The sequence below is a fragment of the Amphibalanus amphitrite genome, unplaced genomic scaffold (assembly GCF_019059575.1).
Source record: "Amphibalanus amphitrite isolate SeventyFive unplaced genomic scaffold, NRLGWU_Aamphi_draft 000204F_arrow, whole genome shotgun sequence".
NCBI classification, from domain to species: Eukaryota; Metazoa; Arthropoda; class Thecostraca; order Balanomorpha; family Balanidae; genus Amphibalanus; species Amphibalanus amphitrite.
This window is the reverse complement of record NW_024881699.1, coordinates 816,468-834,010: the sequence shown is the minus strand read 5'-3', so window position 1 is coordinate 834,010 and position 17,543 is coordinate 816,468. Positions and strand designations below refer to the sequence as shown.

General features: G+C 50.1%; 2 protein-coding genes across 7 annotated transcripts in view; both read left to right on the top strand.

Annotated features, from left to right (window-relative positions):
- The first annotated feature begins 232 nt into the window (after positions 1-232).
- Positions 233-6,096, top strand: LOC122384961. Of its 3 annotated transcripts, XM_043372829.1 has the most exons (9): positions 233-550; positions 933-1,186; positions 1,750-1,911; positions 2,228-2,436; positions 3,071-3,260; positions 3,553-3,762; positions 4,095-4,272; positions 4,637-4,760; positions 5,145-6,096. In XM_043372829.1, exons 5-9 carry the CDS (start codon positions 3,209-3,211, stop codon positions 5,400-5,402), a joined length of 822 nt encoding a protein of 273 aa, XP_043228764.1. In that variant the 5' UTR covers positions 233-550; positions 933-1,186; positions 1,750-1,911; positions 2,228-2,436; positions 3,071-3,208; the 3' UTR covers positions 5,403-6,096. The 3 variants fall into 3 exon arrangements, with proteins under 3 accessions (XP_043228764.1, XP_043228763.1, XP_043228765.1); XM_043372828.1 differs by lacking the exons at positions 2,228-2,436; positions 4,095-4,272; positions 4,637-4,760; positions 5,145-6,096 and having other exon boundaries at positions 3,128-3,260; XM_043372830.1 differs by lacking the exons at positions 2,228-2,436; positions 3,553-3,762; positions 4,095-4,272; positions 4,637-4,760; positions 5,145-6,096 and having other exon boundaries at positions 3,071-3,114.
- Positions 6,097-7,080: 984 nt separating this feature from the next.
- Positions 7,081-17,543, top strand: part of LOC122384960 (glycogen debranching enzyme-like) — a 29,625-nt gene continuing 19,162 nt past the window's right edge. The window contains exons 1-3 of one of the 4 annotated variants that reach the window (XM_043372824.1): positions 7,089-7,205; positions 10,159-10,224; positions 11,313-11,383. In XM_043372824.1, coding sequence (XP_043228759.1) covers positions 11,349-11,383 — 35 coding nt within the window. In that variant the 5' untranslated portion in view covers positions 7,089-7,205; positions 10,159-10,224; positions 11,313-11,348. Of the gene's footprint in view, positions 7,390-10,158; positions 10,225-11,312; positions 11,384-17,543 lie in introns of all 4 variants that reach the window. The other 3 variants (XM_043372825.1, XM_043372826.1, XM_043372827.1) reach the window with 3 other exon arrangements.

Sequence of the window (17,543 nt, the reverse complement as noted above, 5' to 3'; positions counted from 1 at the left end):
CTAAATTACGGCTGCCCGGAGCTCGCAGAGCGGGCATACCTCCGGCAGAGCATGGGCTTTAGTCGGCGTTTCTGTGTCATACGCCAACTTTAGCCCAAGCCCTAGCCGACTTTAGCCTGACTAAAAATCTCGGGCAATCCGCACTTGCGCCTGCTTGGGCCCGGAGCAAAATTGCTGGCTGGGTTATTAATTTGGAGGGGTCCCACTCACCTGCTATTTTGTGTGTGCAGCAGTCACAGAAGCAATGAGTTCCCGGTCTGCAGCCATGGTACCAGCGGTCACAGTCACACCCTCAACAAATGCCACTGGCAAGGTGGGCCCTGAGCCTGCCACCTCTGCAGCCCAACCTGGTGCCCCGGCACCAGCACCGTCAGCCACAAAGGAGCCCACCAGCTCTAGCATGAAAGACCCTTCTACTGAGAAGGAGCCCGGCACCCACCGTGTCAGCATTCAGACACCTTCCATGCAGTCTGCTGCCATTGGGAAGAAAGAGAGCACTGCAGTTGAGGAAAAACAGGAGGGGGAGGACACAGCTGATGACCCATATGGGGTGAGTTGTTTTTGTGTGTGTTTTCATTGTTACTTTGTTGATCCATGTTTCTTCATGTTTTTCATTCATCAGAATCAAGGATGTTTGAGCTGTGACATTCCCTATCCAACCAGTATGTGTCAATAGATCTGACCAGGGCTTCTAGGAAATACTTGGCAGTGGCTATACCAGAGGCCAAGCTTGCCTTCGAAAATCATCTGCCGTGGCCACTTTTAGGTCTTACATCTCCCACAAGTTAAACTATTTATGCGAGAAATAACCACAGCTGTCGATATTTCTGTTGGTAAAACTGGCCTCTGGTCCTGTTCTGGTCCACTCATGCCTCAGCATGTGTCAGTATCAATGCTTGTTACTCGTCACTGACACTCCTGTCCATCGGTAGTTGGCTGACAAGCGCCGCCAAGAGCTGCGTGAGCGGCTGCTCTACCTCACCCAGCCGCGCGCCTCGATCCTGAGCGAGCGCTCGGACGCGCGTCCGGGCGCCTGTGAGCAGCGCAGCGTCATCAGCCAGTACCTGCGGCAGCGCGACCCGCGGCTCTTCATCAGCAGCCAACGGCGCGTGGTGCGCTCCTTCCTGCCGCCCGTGTTCCGCAGTCGCCACTCGGCGGCCGACGACCGGCCGCAGCGCATCACCAGGTCGGCGGAGCGCGGCGGGACGAGAGGGGAGAGGGATACTGGGCCCTAGTGCACCTGGGGAGAGTGTAGTAGGTGAGGGCGAAGACGAGAGCGTCATTAGGTGGGCCTGTTCCCGGGAAAGGGAAGCCAGTTGAAGTAGTGTGTGGTGATGAGTGAAAGATAACCACTACGTCACGATTAGAACGGAGATTTGAGATGGGATTATATTCGGATCGGGCTCTCGCTCAGTATCCGCGTGATTGGGTCAACGATCAGCGTCCAGGACCCCTTTCTGTGAGATTCCGGTGTGTTTGAATCGGACAGATCGCCAATGCTCCGATCCGGTGTGTCAAGCGTAGCTTATTGCTTAGATCCTGACCTAACCTCTGCCTCGTGATCGGAATCTTGTTGGTACTCGGCATAAGTTAAATCGAACGCTGGACGTGTCCATTTGTGATTGCGAACGCCAAAGCGGCTTGGCCCGGTTTCTCTACTCGCTCTGTTCTACAGCGCCAATAATGCTCATCACCCGTCCGATGATAATCCTGCGGCTGATCTACCTCACTTTTCCCCTGTCCCACCAGCTCTCAGCGTCGGGAGCCGGAGAAGCTGGCGGAGAACCAGCGCGAGATGGAGCGCATGTTCTCCACCAAGAAGCACCGCATGCCGGCAGAACAGGAGCTGGAGGACCGCATCCTGCGCGAGCGGTGCCAGCTGCCGATGCTGGCCCGCGCCAGCGCCCACTGGTAAGAGGATAGAGGGAGGAGGGGGGAGGGACGTCTCGGACTGTGTGGGGGAGATGGTTAGTCACAGGTTTGGGAATGATGATGTAAGGTACGGCCAGCTTGTGATTTTCTGATGTGATATTCGCAAAATGAAACGATTCCCAGGACCTGTGATGTCACTCACTAACCATATCGCACAAAAATCCTTTTGTTCACTCTTTTCCACCTCATTCAATTCTACCTCTTCCTTGACCGCCTCATCATGCCCCTCTCCTAACCCATCTCTTCCTCTCCCCTGCCACCACCACCGCCGCCTCTGCCCGCTGCCGACCTCCAGCCACCGTAGTCAGCTGAAGCACAACTTTTGTATCGACGTGCTGGAGCGCGGCTGCCACCACGCGCACACGGAGATGTACCACATTTTGCGGCGCGACTCGGCGCAGAAGGCGGCCGCCAAGGCGCCGGCACCGCTGATCGAGGAGACGCCGCACAAGCTGCAGAAACTCAAACAGTGCCTGGTCGACGTGGAGGAGTCTGTCCGACGACGTGCGACCGCAGGACGGGATGGGGATGTTTCGCTTAGGCGTGGTTTCTAGGGTTTTAGAGAGTTGCGTGGCCTTTGACCAGCGTTGAAATTGCCCAATGCCCATCATGAATATTTTTTTTAAGGCGGAAATTCATTCCTTTGTCTCTTCATTCATTTATTCATTCATTCATTCATTCATTTATTTACTCGCTCTTTCATTGATTCTTTCATTCATTGATTCATTCATTCATTGATTCATTCGTTTATTGATTCATTCATTCATTCCCACTCTCATCGACATTAATTTATTCATTCACACATTCATCAGCATTCATTCATTCATTCATTCATTCATTCATTCATTCATTCATTCATTCATCCATTCATTCATTCATTCATTCATGCATCATTTCCTGGGTTCAATCATTCATTCATGCATTATTTCCTGCGTTCAATCATTCCCTCAACTGTACTCAGGTGTGACTTGGTGTGCTTGTGTGCCATTTTTGTCCTAAATTTTGCGCTTTTTATCTTGCAACCAACTTGAAACATTGTTTTGTATCTCATGCCGGATGCCCCACGATGTCGTAAGACTGTTAGTTTCCTCCCGTTTTGTTGATAATTGTACGTGAAGTGAACATTGTACGCTTTCAGACGACTACATGTCCGCCTACGGATCGGCCAACGATCTCGCTTTCCTTCTTTCTGAAGGACCCTCCTGACCTGTGGCTGGCTAACCACTTCTTCGACAAGTGCCTCGAGTTCGGCAAGAAAATCGAGGACGATGGCAAAATGCGGGAGAGCGAGGCTCACTGCAACGTGGGAATCATGTGGTTCTTCGAAGGTAAGTGCGTCTCTATGACTCATCTTCCCTGGAAATTAATGGACAGTAAGGGTTGACAGTTTTGTTGCTGGATAGTTTTTCTTCAACCACACACGTGTCGGGGTGTTGTTTTGTAAGCTGTCGTGTTTTCCATTGTGTGTTTTTTGTGAACGACGTCCAGCTTCAACTACTTTCCGTTGTATCCCCGATATAGCTGATGATCGGAATTCAGTAGGCGGTGTATCTTTTCCGTCAATCGCCTTAGACCCGACACGTATCGTCTTCCTAACATCCCGCATCTGCGCTCCTGCAGACAACATCAGCGCTGCGCTGACGCACCTGGAGAAGTTCCGCCGGCTCTCCTACAAACAGGTGTGGGAGACAATGGACAACTACAGCTACTACCGCTACTCGTGCCTGCTGCTGCAGGACGTCTACCTCAGCCAGGCGGTGGCCGCCGAGAAGGAGGACCTCGAGAAGGCCTTCAAACTCTACCTCAGAGCCTCCGTCATGGCCAACCAGGGTCAGTGCCGGCGGGAGACGGGACCGAGATAGGGTGGTATGGCTGGTTAGAAGTGGTTCGGATGACACTATATCGCTGAATATTCGTTGATTTGAAACCCCATAAAATGCGTTTTCGCACTCATTACTTTATATACCTTTAATCAGATGTATTCAGGCTAATTTCGTGATATTGTTCTTAGTTGTCGATAAATGAATCGATATACTAAACCACTCAGCTGCAGCTGCTATATCAGACCCGTTTGAGTCATCAACTAGCACCGACATCTTATCCTTGTCGTAATACTCAAATCCCGTCGCCTCGTCATTTTATTTCTTATTCCCGTCCGACAGCCCAGAACATGCAGGCCGAGGCGATGGCTCAGTACAACCTGGGAGAGATCCAGGAGAAGATGGGCAACTGGCAGAACGCGCTGCGCCGCTACGAGGCCTACCTGCGGCTCTCGGACAAACTGCTCAACTTCAAGGGAGTCTGCACGGGCTGCTTCAAGATCGCAAAGTGTCACGCCGCGTGAGTAAGGGGCCGGCAGGGGATGGTGGCTGAGATAAGATGTTAAGACCGCATTGTGATATCATGAAATGTGACTTGCCGAAACGCAGGAATTCTACGGACTTTTGAGGCAGTTAGTTACTAGGTTTTGGGATTGCAACCCTGCTTGTCTGAACAGAAGACCATCCGCGTTTCCGTGTTGCTGGCTGAAAAATGATTTACTTAGTATTTCTGGATTTTTTTTTTGTATACATTATCAGCGACGTTTCCGGTTTAGTACAGCATTAGCCGTTCTAGTGGAAGAACTCTTGATTGTTTTGCTCTCCCGAAGCACAGCAAGCTATCGCTCTCACTTACTGTTCGTTTATACTCTGTCTGACCCCAGGATGGGTAAGCTCCCTTTGGCGGTGGACAATCTGAAGCGCAGTGAGCACATAGCGCGCGGACAGCACCTGGACGAGGAGATTATACGGGCCAGCTCGGAGCTGGGACACATCTACCTCTCCATGGTGAGGGCACCTATTAACCAGTCAGTCCTCTAACCCGTAATCATGGCTATTAACCGCAGGCATCCCGCGCCCACGGTGCCTCTCGCTGACGAAATGAGAAATCAATAGATTGTGCTGTCATGATAGCAAGAGCTTTGTTTGGGAGAAATGAGTGCTGTGGGGTCTGACGGGAAGGGAAACTCGAGTCAGAATTCCATGAGTTATGGTCGCTATTCGTTCGTGATTGTTCAGTTGCGGAAACATCAGTAGTTTGTAGTGATGCATTGATAATATTGTACGGCTTAAATTCGCAGCCATTCTCGTTTGAAGTGTTCCGGACTTATGAGCCTATGTCGTTGGTCCTCCCACAGTTATCTAACCATCCCTCGTCTCTGTCCACGCCAGGGTAAGAACGACCAGGCGTTCCGGCAGTTCTCTCAGGCGTGGAACTACGTGGAACTGGCCGAGAGCGTCATCAACGACCACAGTTACGTGGCGAGCGCGATGGTCGGTATCAGCAGCGCCAGCCGTCTGGTGGTGGACTTCAGCGACCTGGTGTACCGCGCCGAGCCGGAGCAGCTGCAGAGCCTGCTGCTGTGGAGGGCCGCCAGACAGGGCGTGCAGGCAGAGGAGGCGCCCGCCGCCCAGAACAAGTGGATGTAGTGGAACGTGGGGCGTGGGGGAGAGCGGGGAGGGGAGGGAGAGACTGGGAGACGAACGACGCGCGACGGTGTTCGTTGTTGGACTGTGTGTTGGCTGTTACAGTGAGATTGTTGAATTAATGGCTAGTTTGTTGCAGATTTGAATCAAGTGTGGAAAGGATGCTATCGATAAGGTTTATTAGCCGGATTGGTCACGAGGCTGCGGTGTGTTGTCAGCGACTTTGAAGGAGACGTCACATATTTGTTATTGCTAGCTCAAATTATGGCTGCTCGGGTGGCCAATGTTTTTTTTTTCCAGCAACTTTTGTCTGAACATTCTTGGCATCATCGGTAATCGCGTACATAAATCTCTGTTCGGCTCAATTGTCTGCCGTCACTTGTTTTCCATGTCTTCTTTTTGATGGCCTTGATTTGGTAGACATCCACCGGTCATTCTATTGTAAAGTGCCATTGCAATATAGGTAAACAATTGTTAACTCGTCCTTTTCTGAATGACTACCCCTTTTCATTTTACCGAATTCCTCGATTTACTGCCAATTTCTGACACGTAGTGCAGGTCGCTCACTGTTGCTGCTCCCGTTTATTGCTTGTCACGGGGCGGAGCGATGACGGACGGGGGTGGTCGCTGTCGTCAAAAAGGCGACGGCTGTGTACAAGACATGGCCACATGTAGGCAATAAACGGCATAGGAAGCATCGCTGATACTTACCAAGGCCTGGTAAAACCGAATTTCTAGGTACCTTGCGGCGATGACATCCTGTTGAGGAAGTGGAGAGTGAAAACATTCACAGGCAGGTGCCAGGTAGAAATACAATGAATATGGGAAGACGATTATTTGATTTACCGATTAATTGACGATTCTCGATCTGTCTTGCAGTTGTCCAATATGCAAGATAGGTAACACTAGAAACAAAGATCCAATGATAAATCAAAGTGCCTACCAAACTTGCGCGAAATTGCATCACCGTTCCGTGCTTCTATCCTCAGGATACTGAAATCCTTCTCCTCCACGCCGCAACCTCCCTCTGGGCTGGACAGGCAACTTTATCTCATGTGGGCTGCTCCCTTGGAGCGGCACCGCTGCTCCCGAGGGAGCGCACCCCGTAGCCGGGTGCAGTGAGTGCCTTGGGGCTGGGTGGCCTGTCCTCTGGACGGGCTCAGCCCCGGCGACTCACTAGGGTGCCTGCCCAGACCAATGTCTCCCCCTATATCCTATCATCCTCCCGGCTCTGAAATGGTCTTATTGGACCGAAAGGGCCTAACCCAACAAAACAAAACAAAAGCGAAATTACATCGTCGTTCTCCACACCATGCGCCTTGCTGTCAATTTTATTTTAATTTCGAAACAACACAGTCGTCTGTATTCAATCAGAAACCACTAGTTCGTGAGTAACCGAAGGTTTGTTGTCAATAGTTAAAACACTATTCTTTAGAATTGTGTTTTTCTATTGAAAAACAAATCTGAGTTCCCTGACAATTTGGCAAAAGCTTAGGCCAGGAAAGACAGAGCGACCTTCGTGCAGGACGGTCGTTTGCATGACCGTAGTGACCTTCCCTCGGTCATCGCTGAATCATCTGAACTGGAACCCGGCTGGAGCATGGAGCTACTGGGGCGTCATCTTTTCACCAGTTAGTAACTTTTTCTGCCGAGAGGTGCCTCTGTCTTGACTTCTCGTGACCTTGCGAAGGCCTGAAAACGCGCTGCATTCGCCCGATTTGTCCTGTCGTCTGCTATTCACTTTGCATATAAATCCCAAGTTTGAGTTGAAGACTACATTCTTTTTAACCATTTAGGACCGAAAAGGTGGGTTGTTTTTACTTTCTACTCTATTTTTAGCATCAACGCGAAGCAGCTGTGTGGGTGAGAGCCGTCGAATGCCCGTGGGCGAGGTCGTAATTGGTTTGTTTTGATTTCCCTTCACGCCACAGAGCATTGGATAATCTGCCTGGCTTATCATTATGGCCATTTTCTTCGCTTTTATGGATACGTGAGTACAGATGATTTAATTTTTCATGCAGCTACCCTTGCGATTGCTCTTGGCATCATCTTTGTGTATGTGCATAATGTTTAAATAGCTAAATGAGGCAAACAGGTGTTAAGCCAATACCCAATGACATTAGGTCTTGGCTTTTACTTATGACCTGTTATAGGACCTCAGAAGTTCAGGTTTAATTAAGATCTTACCCCCAAATCTATGCTGTTGTGTTAAATTGTAATTAGAATAAGTTAACTTGTTTATCCATCATGCTGTAGGAAAATGAAAAGTGGATGTGTTGGCTGTCCGTCGTAACTCTAAAGCGGCCCAGTTTCATGAATATTTGCTAAAGGACACACATAAATACATGATAGGAAATTATCATATCTTATTTAGCTACTTTTCCATCATTTAGATTAATATTTAGATATGGTTACTCCTGCTGAAAGATGAATCCAATCATCCTTAACCCGCGCCGGGCCGGTGCTCTGAGATTCCGCGCCGGGCCGCTGGGGGGGTTTGAACACCCCCCCTTCTAACTCGGCTCCTGGGCCACGTAGCGACACGCGGTAAGCGGCAATCGAAAGAACGTCAAAAATAAGGACGAAAACACTTCGGTCATTTTTTGGGTCAGGTCAAAGGTCAGGTCACTTGAGGTCACCAAAGGTAAAATGTTGACTATTTCAACATTTTGGAAACTGCCAACGGCTATCTCGGGAACCGATAGAGCTACAGCGCCGCAAAAAAGCGCATTCGATAGCCCTTTTACAGACCTTTCTGAGTAATGTTCTCAGATTTGACCTCAGGTCAACGGTTTAGCCTCCAGAGGGCAAAAACTCCAAAAATAGCCGTTTTTACGAAAAACGTTTTTTTAGGCAATAACTTTTGACTCAAAAGAGCTATGACATTACTTTTGCCAGCATCGTGTTCCTCTCGTCGAGACGCGTCGAATGAACTATAATTTGACCTTGAAAGGTCAACTTGAAAATTTGACCTCAGGTCAAGGTCATGACCTGACCGGAAAAGGTCATGTTGCATATCAGTCGATCCGCAACGTCGAGCCGAACACATCTAAGGCGTTTTCAGCGCTCTAGCACGCCTCTATCAGAAGTTATCATCGAAAAACTGTTAGATTCTGTTCGTGACCTGAGATGACCTCGGGGACATAACGAGGGGTCACAGTTGCCATTTTATGGTTCAGTGTGTCTATTTTACCCACATCTCGATGTTTGAGCGTGTCTAGAATAGCGTTCGTGCAAAACAGACGCTTTTCAATTTTCTCCCATTGACTTATAATGGAGAGGCCGCAAAATTGACCTGACCTTAGGTCACCGATATCAAAATTCCGAGATATACATTTTATAGATAGTGTTGCTCTAATCAATCGCTGAAAGTTTCAAGGCAATCGTTCAGTCGGTGTAGCTATGACGAGCATTCTTATTTTTCTGAGGTGAGGTCACTTGGCGTGACCTGGTGACCTGACCTAAGGTGACCTGGGTCTGAAATTTTCACAACATGTGCGGAAAAGATGCACGAACAGGTGTGCCAAAAACGGCGGCGCTCCGCGCCGCCGTTTTTGAGATATCTGCGAAAAACCGCAAGGGGGGGTGTTCAAACACCCCCCCGGCCCGGCGCGGGTTAAGTGGAAATTTGAATTCTGTCATTTGTGGAAATGAAATATATTTTTGCTGCACAGTTCCTAAATTTAATGTACTCAAGAATGTATGAATAACATCCATAATTTTTTAGACTTTACTTCCATAGTTACATCACATAGTTCCACAAGTGTGCTCCTGCAATCATAAATCACTTTTCTGTTCCCAAGGAGGGGTGGAACCATCAACCCATGAATACCTATTGATTACCTAATGCATGATACACTGCTGCTTTAGGGTTATCTTGACAGGCTGGATTCTGCCTGCAGATGCATGTATTGAACTAGAAGTTCATGCTAAATTCAAGCCCAGCCCAAGACGTTTTGTCAATCTAAAAGCTATTGTCACTATGTGCTCATATCCATCCAGTTCCATGAAAGGGAAAATGTGTAAGACTAAGGTCATTGTCTTTTTTACCTTTGAGAAGAAAAAAGTTAAAATACTTTGAATGGTATGAATGAAGGTTTTGTATGCCTCAAGAAGTTCATGATAGGGGCATTATACCTATCCATATTTTCACTGCATGGCTGTCTTCTCTTTTATGCCACGTGGCCATCTGGAGCCCATCTTACTGCGTGTTGAAGGGGAGGGCTGGAGGGACCCTGGACTCTGCGGGACTATCCGTGATGCGTGACCGCAGTATGACGGGTGACTCGACCTCCGGTGGGGTGATGCGTCTGGTCGCAGTCCGTGGGCCAGCAGTGACCGTCAAAGAGGGATGTGAGGCGCCGACGGTTTCAAATTCAGAAGCCAAATGGACTCCCGAAACGACATGCATCGTGCCCTTTAATGACACGATGGCCAGCTCAGTTCGTCGCGGGACAGTAGACATGCGACTAATGATTGACCTTGTGTACAGAAGCGGGGTGAATGCTGGTGGATGCGTGAGTTACGAGACCTGTGTGCTATCCACCCCGAATTCGGACACCGAAGACGCGATCTACCTCCGACGGCCGGATCGTTTTCTTATGTCCTATGTCAACCTGGAATCGCTTTGTTTGTCTGTTAGCTGAGGTGTTTTGAGGTGGGATGCATCGACTGGGAGGTCTTTGTGCCCTCGTATCTTATCACTGCTGTGAAGTGATTCTTCGGCCTACCTTTAACACTCGTTCCTTACTGTTGACAGGACCCAATAAACTTCCGGGTCTCCAAATTCTCGCAGGAGCAAATTATACGCATCAACTACTTACCAGTAAGTACCGACGTTTTTGAACGTATCATTTCGGTCAATCATCTGCACGCTATTATCTTGTTACTTTTTCTGTTGACTTGCTCATAATTGCTAAACATCGATGAGTTTTGGCATCTAGTGTATGACTTGCGACTCGCACGTTATCGGTGTGAAATACGAGTACCGCTAGCTGCATGCTGTTATCGATGTTTCCATGAATTCGACGTAGCCCATTCCCGACGGACTGAGAGCACGTGAAGGAATTTACCAGCGAGCGACAGTTAGTGATCTATCTGAGCGCGCTTCGCTGGTGCTCTGGCCGGCCGATAACTGGGCGGCTGAGATGGACACTGGCGGTGCGACTGGCTGTTTCTGTTTGTAGTAACAGCGTGCAGCGTGCATACCGCTGAACAGCGTGAACAGTTCTGTTTATGAAGACGCACTGCAGCCGGTGCCTAATGGACCGAGGTGCCCGCTGAAACATCTATCAACTGAGTTATGTCACCCTCAAATGTTAAGCCCTATTTCATGCCTTTTGGTATGTATCGGTATTATTCGATGAAACAAAAGATACCTATGAGAGGTCGGTGACCGATATTGTTCACAGCGCTACCAAGTCGTCGTGTATCCTCCTCCTCTTCCGCCTCCGCCGCACCGCGAGTCTGTCGTTCACGCGATTGGTGTCCGGTTTCCCGACTGACCGTGCGGCGTTTCCCTCCGTCCGGTGTCGTATCTCGGGCGGGGCGCTCGGGCGCGTCCGCCGCCGTTCCTTTGCACGACTCCGGCACGGCCCGAGCACGCCCCGCTCTCACGCCATGGAAACCAAACACGGGCCGAGCTCGCCACCGCCGGCGGCCTGTTGCCACGCGCCGTGACGGCCGCTGTTTTTCTGTGTCGGCTCGCCGGGCCTGTGTCAGCAGTGACGGCCAGTGAACGGGTCTGGACGGTACAGAGAGCTGTCGCAGTGGGCGCGCTATCGGCGCCGGGCGCACACCGCACGTCCGTCCCGGCAGTGGTCGCAGATAACCGTGTCCGTTCCTCCTCCGGCGGCGGAGTGGAGGACCAGAGGTGACCGAAGCGGCAGAGGTGACGTGACGGTCGTGTTTCAGCCAGGAGCGAGCGCCCGCCGTGCGCCAGCCGCCGCCATGGGGGAGGACCTGCCTGAAGAGGAAGGCATGACGTGAGTGACGACGATGTTGCCGACGCCGGTGGCTTGGCTTCGGCGATTGCCGGGTGGCTGGGCTTCCACTGACCCGTGCATGACAGCCGCTTTGACATGTGCTTCCAGGATGGTGGTGGTGGCACTCGCTGGATCTACTAACCCTTGCATGACAGTGGAGCTGGGTGGTGCCTACTGGTGCTTTTTCAGGGACTGGTGACGGTCTACATCTTTGGATTACTTACGATACTAACCTTGAGAGAGTTCATGCTTTCAGCAGTGGCACATGAATGATGGTGGCTTTACTAACCTTTGCGTGATAATCGCTTCTTCCAAGGTATGGCGTTTGTTTCTCTTGGTAACGCTTTGGGTTTTGTCCTCTGGTGATTTTGTCCATGAACTTGTGAATATTTGGACGTTGCTACTTACCAGCTCTTCTGATAATGAAGGAGCTTTATAATGAAGTTTTAATTTTAAGACTAGTTTTCTGTGTGCTAGGTCATTGCTTATGTACACGGTAGCTAACGTCTGCAAGTTTGCAATGATTGGCGGCTTTCGGCAATATATCGGTTTGTATTATAGCAGTACGATAAGCCCCGATTTGATAAGTCGATCTCTGCGGAGCTGTTAATATTGAGTTTCTGATAGGAGCCAGTAATTGTTTATATTCGGTGGCACAAGCCCTCTGCCCTAACATTTGACGCTGACGACGTAAACATCTTTTGTTGGCGGTGTTACCGGGTCCGTTAGACTCGGCAGACCTACCGGTTTTTCGCCTATCGTAAAAAATGTCTACATATGCCTCTCGGCCTTTCCAATTGTCTATACCTGAGTGAAAATTTCACGAAAAAGATCTTTTAACTCATCTCGAGACATAGAATTTCGAGGCTTTTAGCCGCATGTTGACTGGTGTTCCTGGGTCATCGGACGTCAATTTAACTTTTCGTTTAATTTTTTGAATTTATCTTCGGACGTAATCGTGACGACTGTGGGTGCCATTTCATGTTTGTCTTGCAAATCTGCGTTAGGCATTTATGCAGCACATTTTTAGCGTGGATTTATGCGTGCATAATCGTAGTCAATAGTCATGGCCATTGATCAGGTGATGAAGATTATGAACTGCAACTCAATTCCATCTAATTATTGATTGAGTAAAGTCGTGCATTGCGTAACTTATTGTCCCGATCTAAAAGGTAAACTATTGTCGCAATATGCTATGGCGATCAATTAGCTAGGAAAAATAGCAATTAAGAAACGTTTTTTGGACTTTGTTAGTGGATGTTTAAGGATGACGTAAGATTCACAACAAGACACATATTTAACAATCCTTTTTCAATTATTCAACATAGATGTGGAAGAAATATTTGAAGTAAGTTTTATTGCTGTTCTTTGAATCTTATTTTGGTTCCTGTATTACGCACAGCAGTCTTTCGTAACTCTCGGAAATGCCGTTTATCAAGAAGCAAAACACCCATTGTTATCCATTCTCGTCGTATCGGAAACCTTGAACTCGATGCGTGGGGCGCCGTAGTATGTGAGGTTCATACCGACGGGACCATCCCCCGTTTCGTAGTTTGTTCTAACGTCGCTTCGTCTCGCTCACTGAAGGCCCAACCCATACGTCACCACGCGCGGCTCGCATACCAACCTGTCTCGATGTGGCCGCTTTAACCACGCACCTGCGTAAGGCTGCGTCTGTGCCTGACATTGGTGACGGCGTCTGTTGGTGCGCGCTGCAGTGGTCAGCACACCGGGGGAGGGGGGCAGGTCTGCCGACTGCCGCCGGCGGACTATCGCAATCTGGGTCGAGGGCGGCCCACCGCCGCGGCGACCCCGACCCGACCTGACGTCTGTCTGCCCGGTGGCCTGTCTGTGTGCTGTGCCTCGCGGCTGTGTCAGCCTGTCCCCGTGAGAAGCTGCGGACGTCTGTTGACCCAGCGCAGACCGGCGCTGTGTGCCCATTTCCATACACACACCGATGGGGGGGGGGGGGGGGGCGTCCTCGCTGCGTCGGTGGTAAGGAGCGCGCCCGCTGCATATCGGCCGATCGCGCGCGGCCGCCGGCTGACTGGTCGCCGGTGTGTATACAACCGCTCGGCGGCGGAGGCGCGGCCCGACGGTGGCGAAATGACCGCCTCAAGGTCCCGACGGGCCCGGCCCGGCCCGCTCGGCAGTCTGCAGTTGGCGGTGAGCGCCGGCCAGTGCCGCGGCGACTACGGCCGAGCTGCAGCCATGGGCCGCAACACGGTGGTCGAACGCGTCGACGAGGTGATTGAGGTGATTCTGTGCCCGCCGCCCGACATACAGGAGCCCAAGGATGTGTTCCCGTGAGTAGGAGGGGGTCGGGTGTCCGTCTGTCTCGTCACGTCCGGCCCCGCTGCTGGTGTGGTGGTTGGCACCTGTTGCAGTTCATGTTTTATGTTTAGGCATCGATCCTGTTTTTGTGTTTTGGATTGCCATTTTGTCATGTTTTGATGATGTCGATTCTGACAAACATGACCGAAGTGCACCATCACACCATCACGCTTGAATCACATTTTCGTAGGAAGAAGGTCGTTTCCCTACACTTTCGTGGTGTCCTTAAATTAACCCGCGCCCTGCTGGGGGGGTGTTTGAACACCCCCCCTTGTGGTTTTTCGCGAATATCTCAAAAACGGCGGCGCGGAGCGCCGCCGTTTTTAGTATACCTTATCATACATCAATTCTACACATGTTGTGAAAATTTCAGACCAAGGTCATTCAAGGTCAGGTCACCAGGTCACTTGAAGTGACCTCACCTCATAAAAAGTTTCAATGTCTGTCATAGCTACACCGAGTGACCGATCGCTTTGAAACTTTCAGCGATTGCTAAGAGCAATAGCATGTACAAAATGTATATCTCAGAATTTTGATATCGATGACCTAAGGTCAGGTCAATTTTGCGACCTCCCCATTCAATGGGAGAAAATTGAAATGCGCCTCTTTTGGATGAAAGACATTATAAACACTCCCAAACACCGAATTACAAGTGGTTTAGACACACTGAACTTGAAAATGGTGTCCGTGACCCTTGTTTATGCCCTGAGGTCATCTTAGGTCACGAATGGTATCTATCAGTTTTTCGCAAATAACTTTTGATAGAGGCATGCTAGAGCGATGAAAACGCCTTAGATGTGTTCAGCTCGACGATACGGATCGACTGATATGCAACATGACCCTTTCCGGTCAGGTCATGACCTTGACCTGAGGTCAAATTTTCAAGTTGACCTTTCAAGGTCAAGTTATAGTTCATTCGATGCGTCTTGACGAGAGGAACACGATGCCGGTAAAAGTAAGCTCGTACAAGGCTTGGGTCAAAAGTTATTGCAGAAAAACTGTTTTCGAAAAAATCGGCTATTTTTGCAGTTTTTGCCCCCTGCAGGCAAAACCGTTGACGTTAGGTCAAATCTGAGAGAATTACTCAGAAAGGGCGTTAATAGGGCTATCGAATGCGCTTTTCCGCGGCGCTGTAGCTCTATTGGTTCCCGAGTTATGCGTTGGCTTCTTGGAAATTTTCGACATTCGACCTGGAAATCGGCGAAATTTTGCCTTCAATGACCTCTGGTGACCTGACCTTTAACCTGACCAAAAAATTGACCGAAGTGATTTCGTCATTATTTTTTACGCTCTTTCGAACGCCGCCTTCCGCGTATCGCTACGTGGCCCAGGAGCCGAGTTACAAGGGGGGTGTTCAAACACCCCCCCCCCCCCAGCAGGGCGTGGAAATCCAGGACCCCCAGCAGGGCGCGGGTTAACAAATTCCTACGCTAACCGGCCGCCTCTCCGAGTCAATGCTATCTGAATTAACATAGACATGTGGGAAAGACATTGCGTTATGGCAGAAAGATCGTCGACGACAAGAGCTCATATTGCTGAACCTAACATAAAAATCATTCCCAAAGTGAGCTAAAATTTTCGCGTTAAAATGGGCTGTTAGCTTTCATGCAGTGCATGCGTGCTGTTCATAATCAAGTTGAGCGTATACAAAAATCAAGAATCAGCAGTTTAACTCCGACATGTTTCATACAGCACGCACTGAGCACATGCTAGTCGGTATTGCTGTACCGTTTATTTCTTACAGGATGGCGCTGACTGTATGTCTGGAATGTATCTGGTTCGCCCACGCCGACCGATAAGCTGGTGTCCATAGTCCCTGCAGACGCTGGTGTTTGTTTATGTGCGGCCAGCGATGTCGTCTTCCCGTTTTGCCGTAGCCGATAGTAAAACTGGTCGGAAATACACCAATTTCGTGTCACTACCGATCAACCGATCATTGAGTCGTAGTCGATTGTGCCACTACCGATTAGCTCGTACTCACCTCTGCAGACGCAATTTTGTGGCTTCTTCGCTCGGAGCGTATTAGGTATGTTGCGAACAAGATAACGCCAAGAGTCCCATAAACAAACGACCGCAGCTCAGTTTCGGTTACTGCGTGTCAGCATTATCTCCCCATTCAGCCCACGTCGAGTCCTTCACTGTGAGGGGTGCGTCAATCCTGCGTGTTTGTCCTGAGCTCCCAGGTGCAGCCGTGACCCCTGATCTTCCCCGTGCCATTGCTATTCACACTGCGCACTGTTGGTCCGGTGTTCGACCGACCGGCTCTCGGCTCTCGGTCACGGTCACGGTCACGTCTGGTCAATCGGCCGAACCATCTCCCGATCAGCTCTCGCCATTGTGGCGGCAGTTGTGAGCTCATTGACTGAATCGTCGGCTCAGTGCACGGGTTAGCCTGCAGCCTCCCCACCGACGAACTCATGGTCACTCGCCACGGACCGGATCGCGCCGGATGTTGTGGATAGCAACTGCCGATGTGGACATGTCCCAACACCTGTGTTCTGCCCGTCACCCGGCGCTGGACTGGTGCCGGAACCATGTCTGTGGCCCGCTGACTCTCGTGTTACATCCGATACACGTGCTCGTCTTTGATGTCTGGGATCGCCAGGTAGCGCCGGTGTTACGATGGGGGGTGGAAGTCGGGGGCTGAACGAGCGTCTGCCGTCTGTCGTCGGGGGCGTGTGTATGTTATAGGTCTCCCACGCGGGTCGACAGGCGCCGCGCTGAGTCGGGACTGATCAAATAAACGGCCGATATGCCGCCGGAGAGATGCAAAACGGCGACATTGTTCCCCTGACATCTCGCGGTGACTGGGTGGTTCACGGGGCAGTCAGCAGGCTGTCACTCATTCTGTTTAGCTGAAGGACTGTGCTTCACATCTCCATGCGTTACCGATAGACACTAGCGTCAACAATGCTTCACTTACCCTTAACCCGCTGCACAATGCCACGCTGTTTCGCTCACGGTGGTATATTTAATCGACAGGAAGGAAACAGACAATCGTTATTGATTGATCAATAGCAACAATAGCTTGGATTACACTACAGGCCTCGCGTGTATCGTTGGTGTCGCGTCTCTCATTTATAATCGTATTCTTAGCCCCTTTGCAACCAACATAAAGGCCTTGTTTCGTGCAAAGGCGGTCACCATTACCAGAATGGCTTACTTTCAGCTAATTGCTCGTTAGCCGGTAATCCGGATGTGGTGCGAACACGGAGGCAGTTATCGTTGCGCGCGCAGTAACGGGTGCCATGGTCATTGGTCATACAATGGCCAACAGTTCATCGTCAGGCCTTCTGTGATGACTTACTGTGATCGGCCACCCAGCAACCAATAACATTGCGCAATGCCGAGGTGCTGTATGTGCATGCGGCGGGAGGTTCTCTGGTAACAGGTGTCCCTTTCATTCGAGGTTGTAGTAACGACGTAGCGTGGACCATAGCATGGCCACAGCGAGACCTAGCTGGCTCCAGTGGCTATTTTTCTTTAGATTTTTTTTTAATATGGTGTGATATACCGCGTTGTCTACCTTGTGTAACTAACAAACCTCTTTTTTGTGTCTCGCTACATTACGATTATAATTTCGGTTCGCCACCATTGCGGTACCGCGGTTTCGCCGACGCGCTGCAGAGCTGATGTCCGTCCAGTAATTTGTTTATCGCCTGCACCACTTCGGTGGCCTGGCACTGGACTGGTACGCGGAAGGTAGACTGCCTGCTTAAGTTTGTTAAGTTGAGCGTATTGCCTGCCATAGACAGGTTTCGCAAGTCGCGTAGTTCCAACACGTGTTTTTTATAACCATAATATAGACTGATGGTTATCTATTAAT

Bases quoted from the DNA above. Each gene is read 5' to 3' on its own strand.
- LOC122384961 (XM_043372828.1), top strand. From the start codon at position 245: ATGAGTTCCCGGTCTGCAGCCATGGTACCAGCGGTCACAGTCACACCC. The intron at 551-932 runs GTGAGTTGTTTT...GTCCATCGGTAG, and splicing joins CAGCTGATGACCCATATGGG to TTGGCTGACAAGCGCCGCCA. The intron at 1,912-3,127 runs GTAAGAGGATAG...TTCTTTCTGAAG, and splicing joins GCCCGCGCCAGCGCCCACTG to GACCCTCCTGACCTGTGGCT.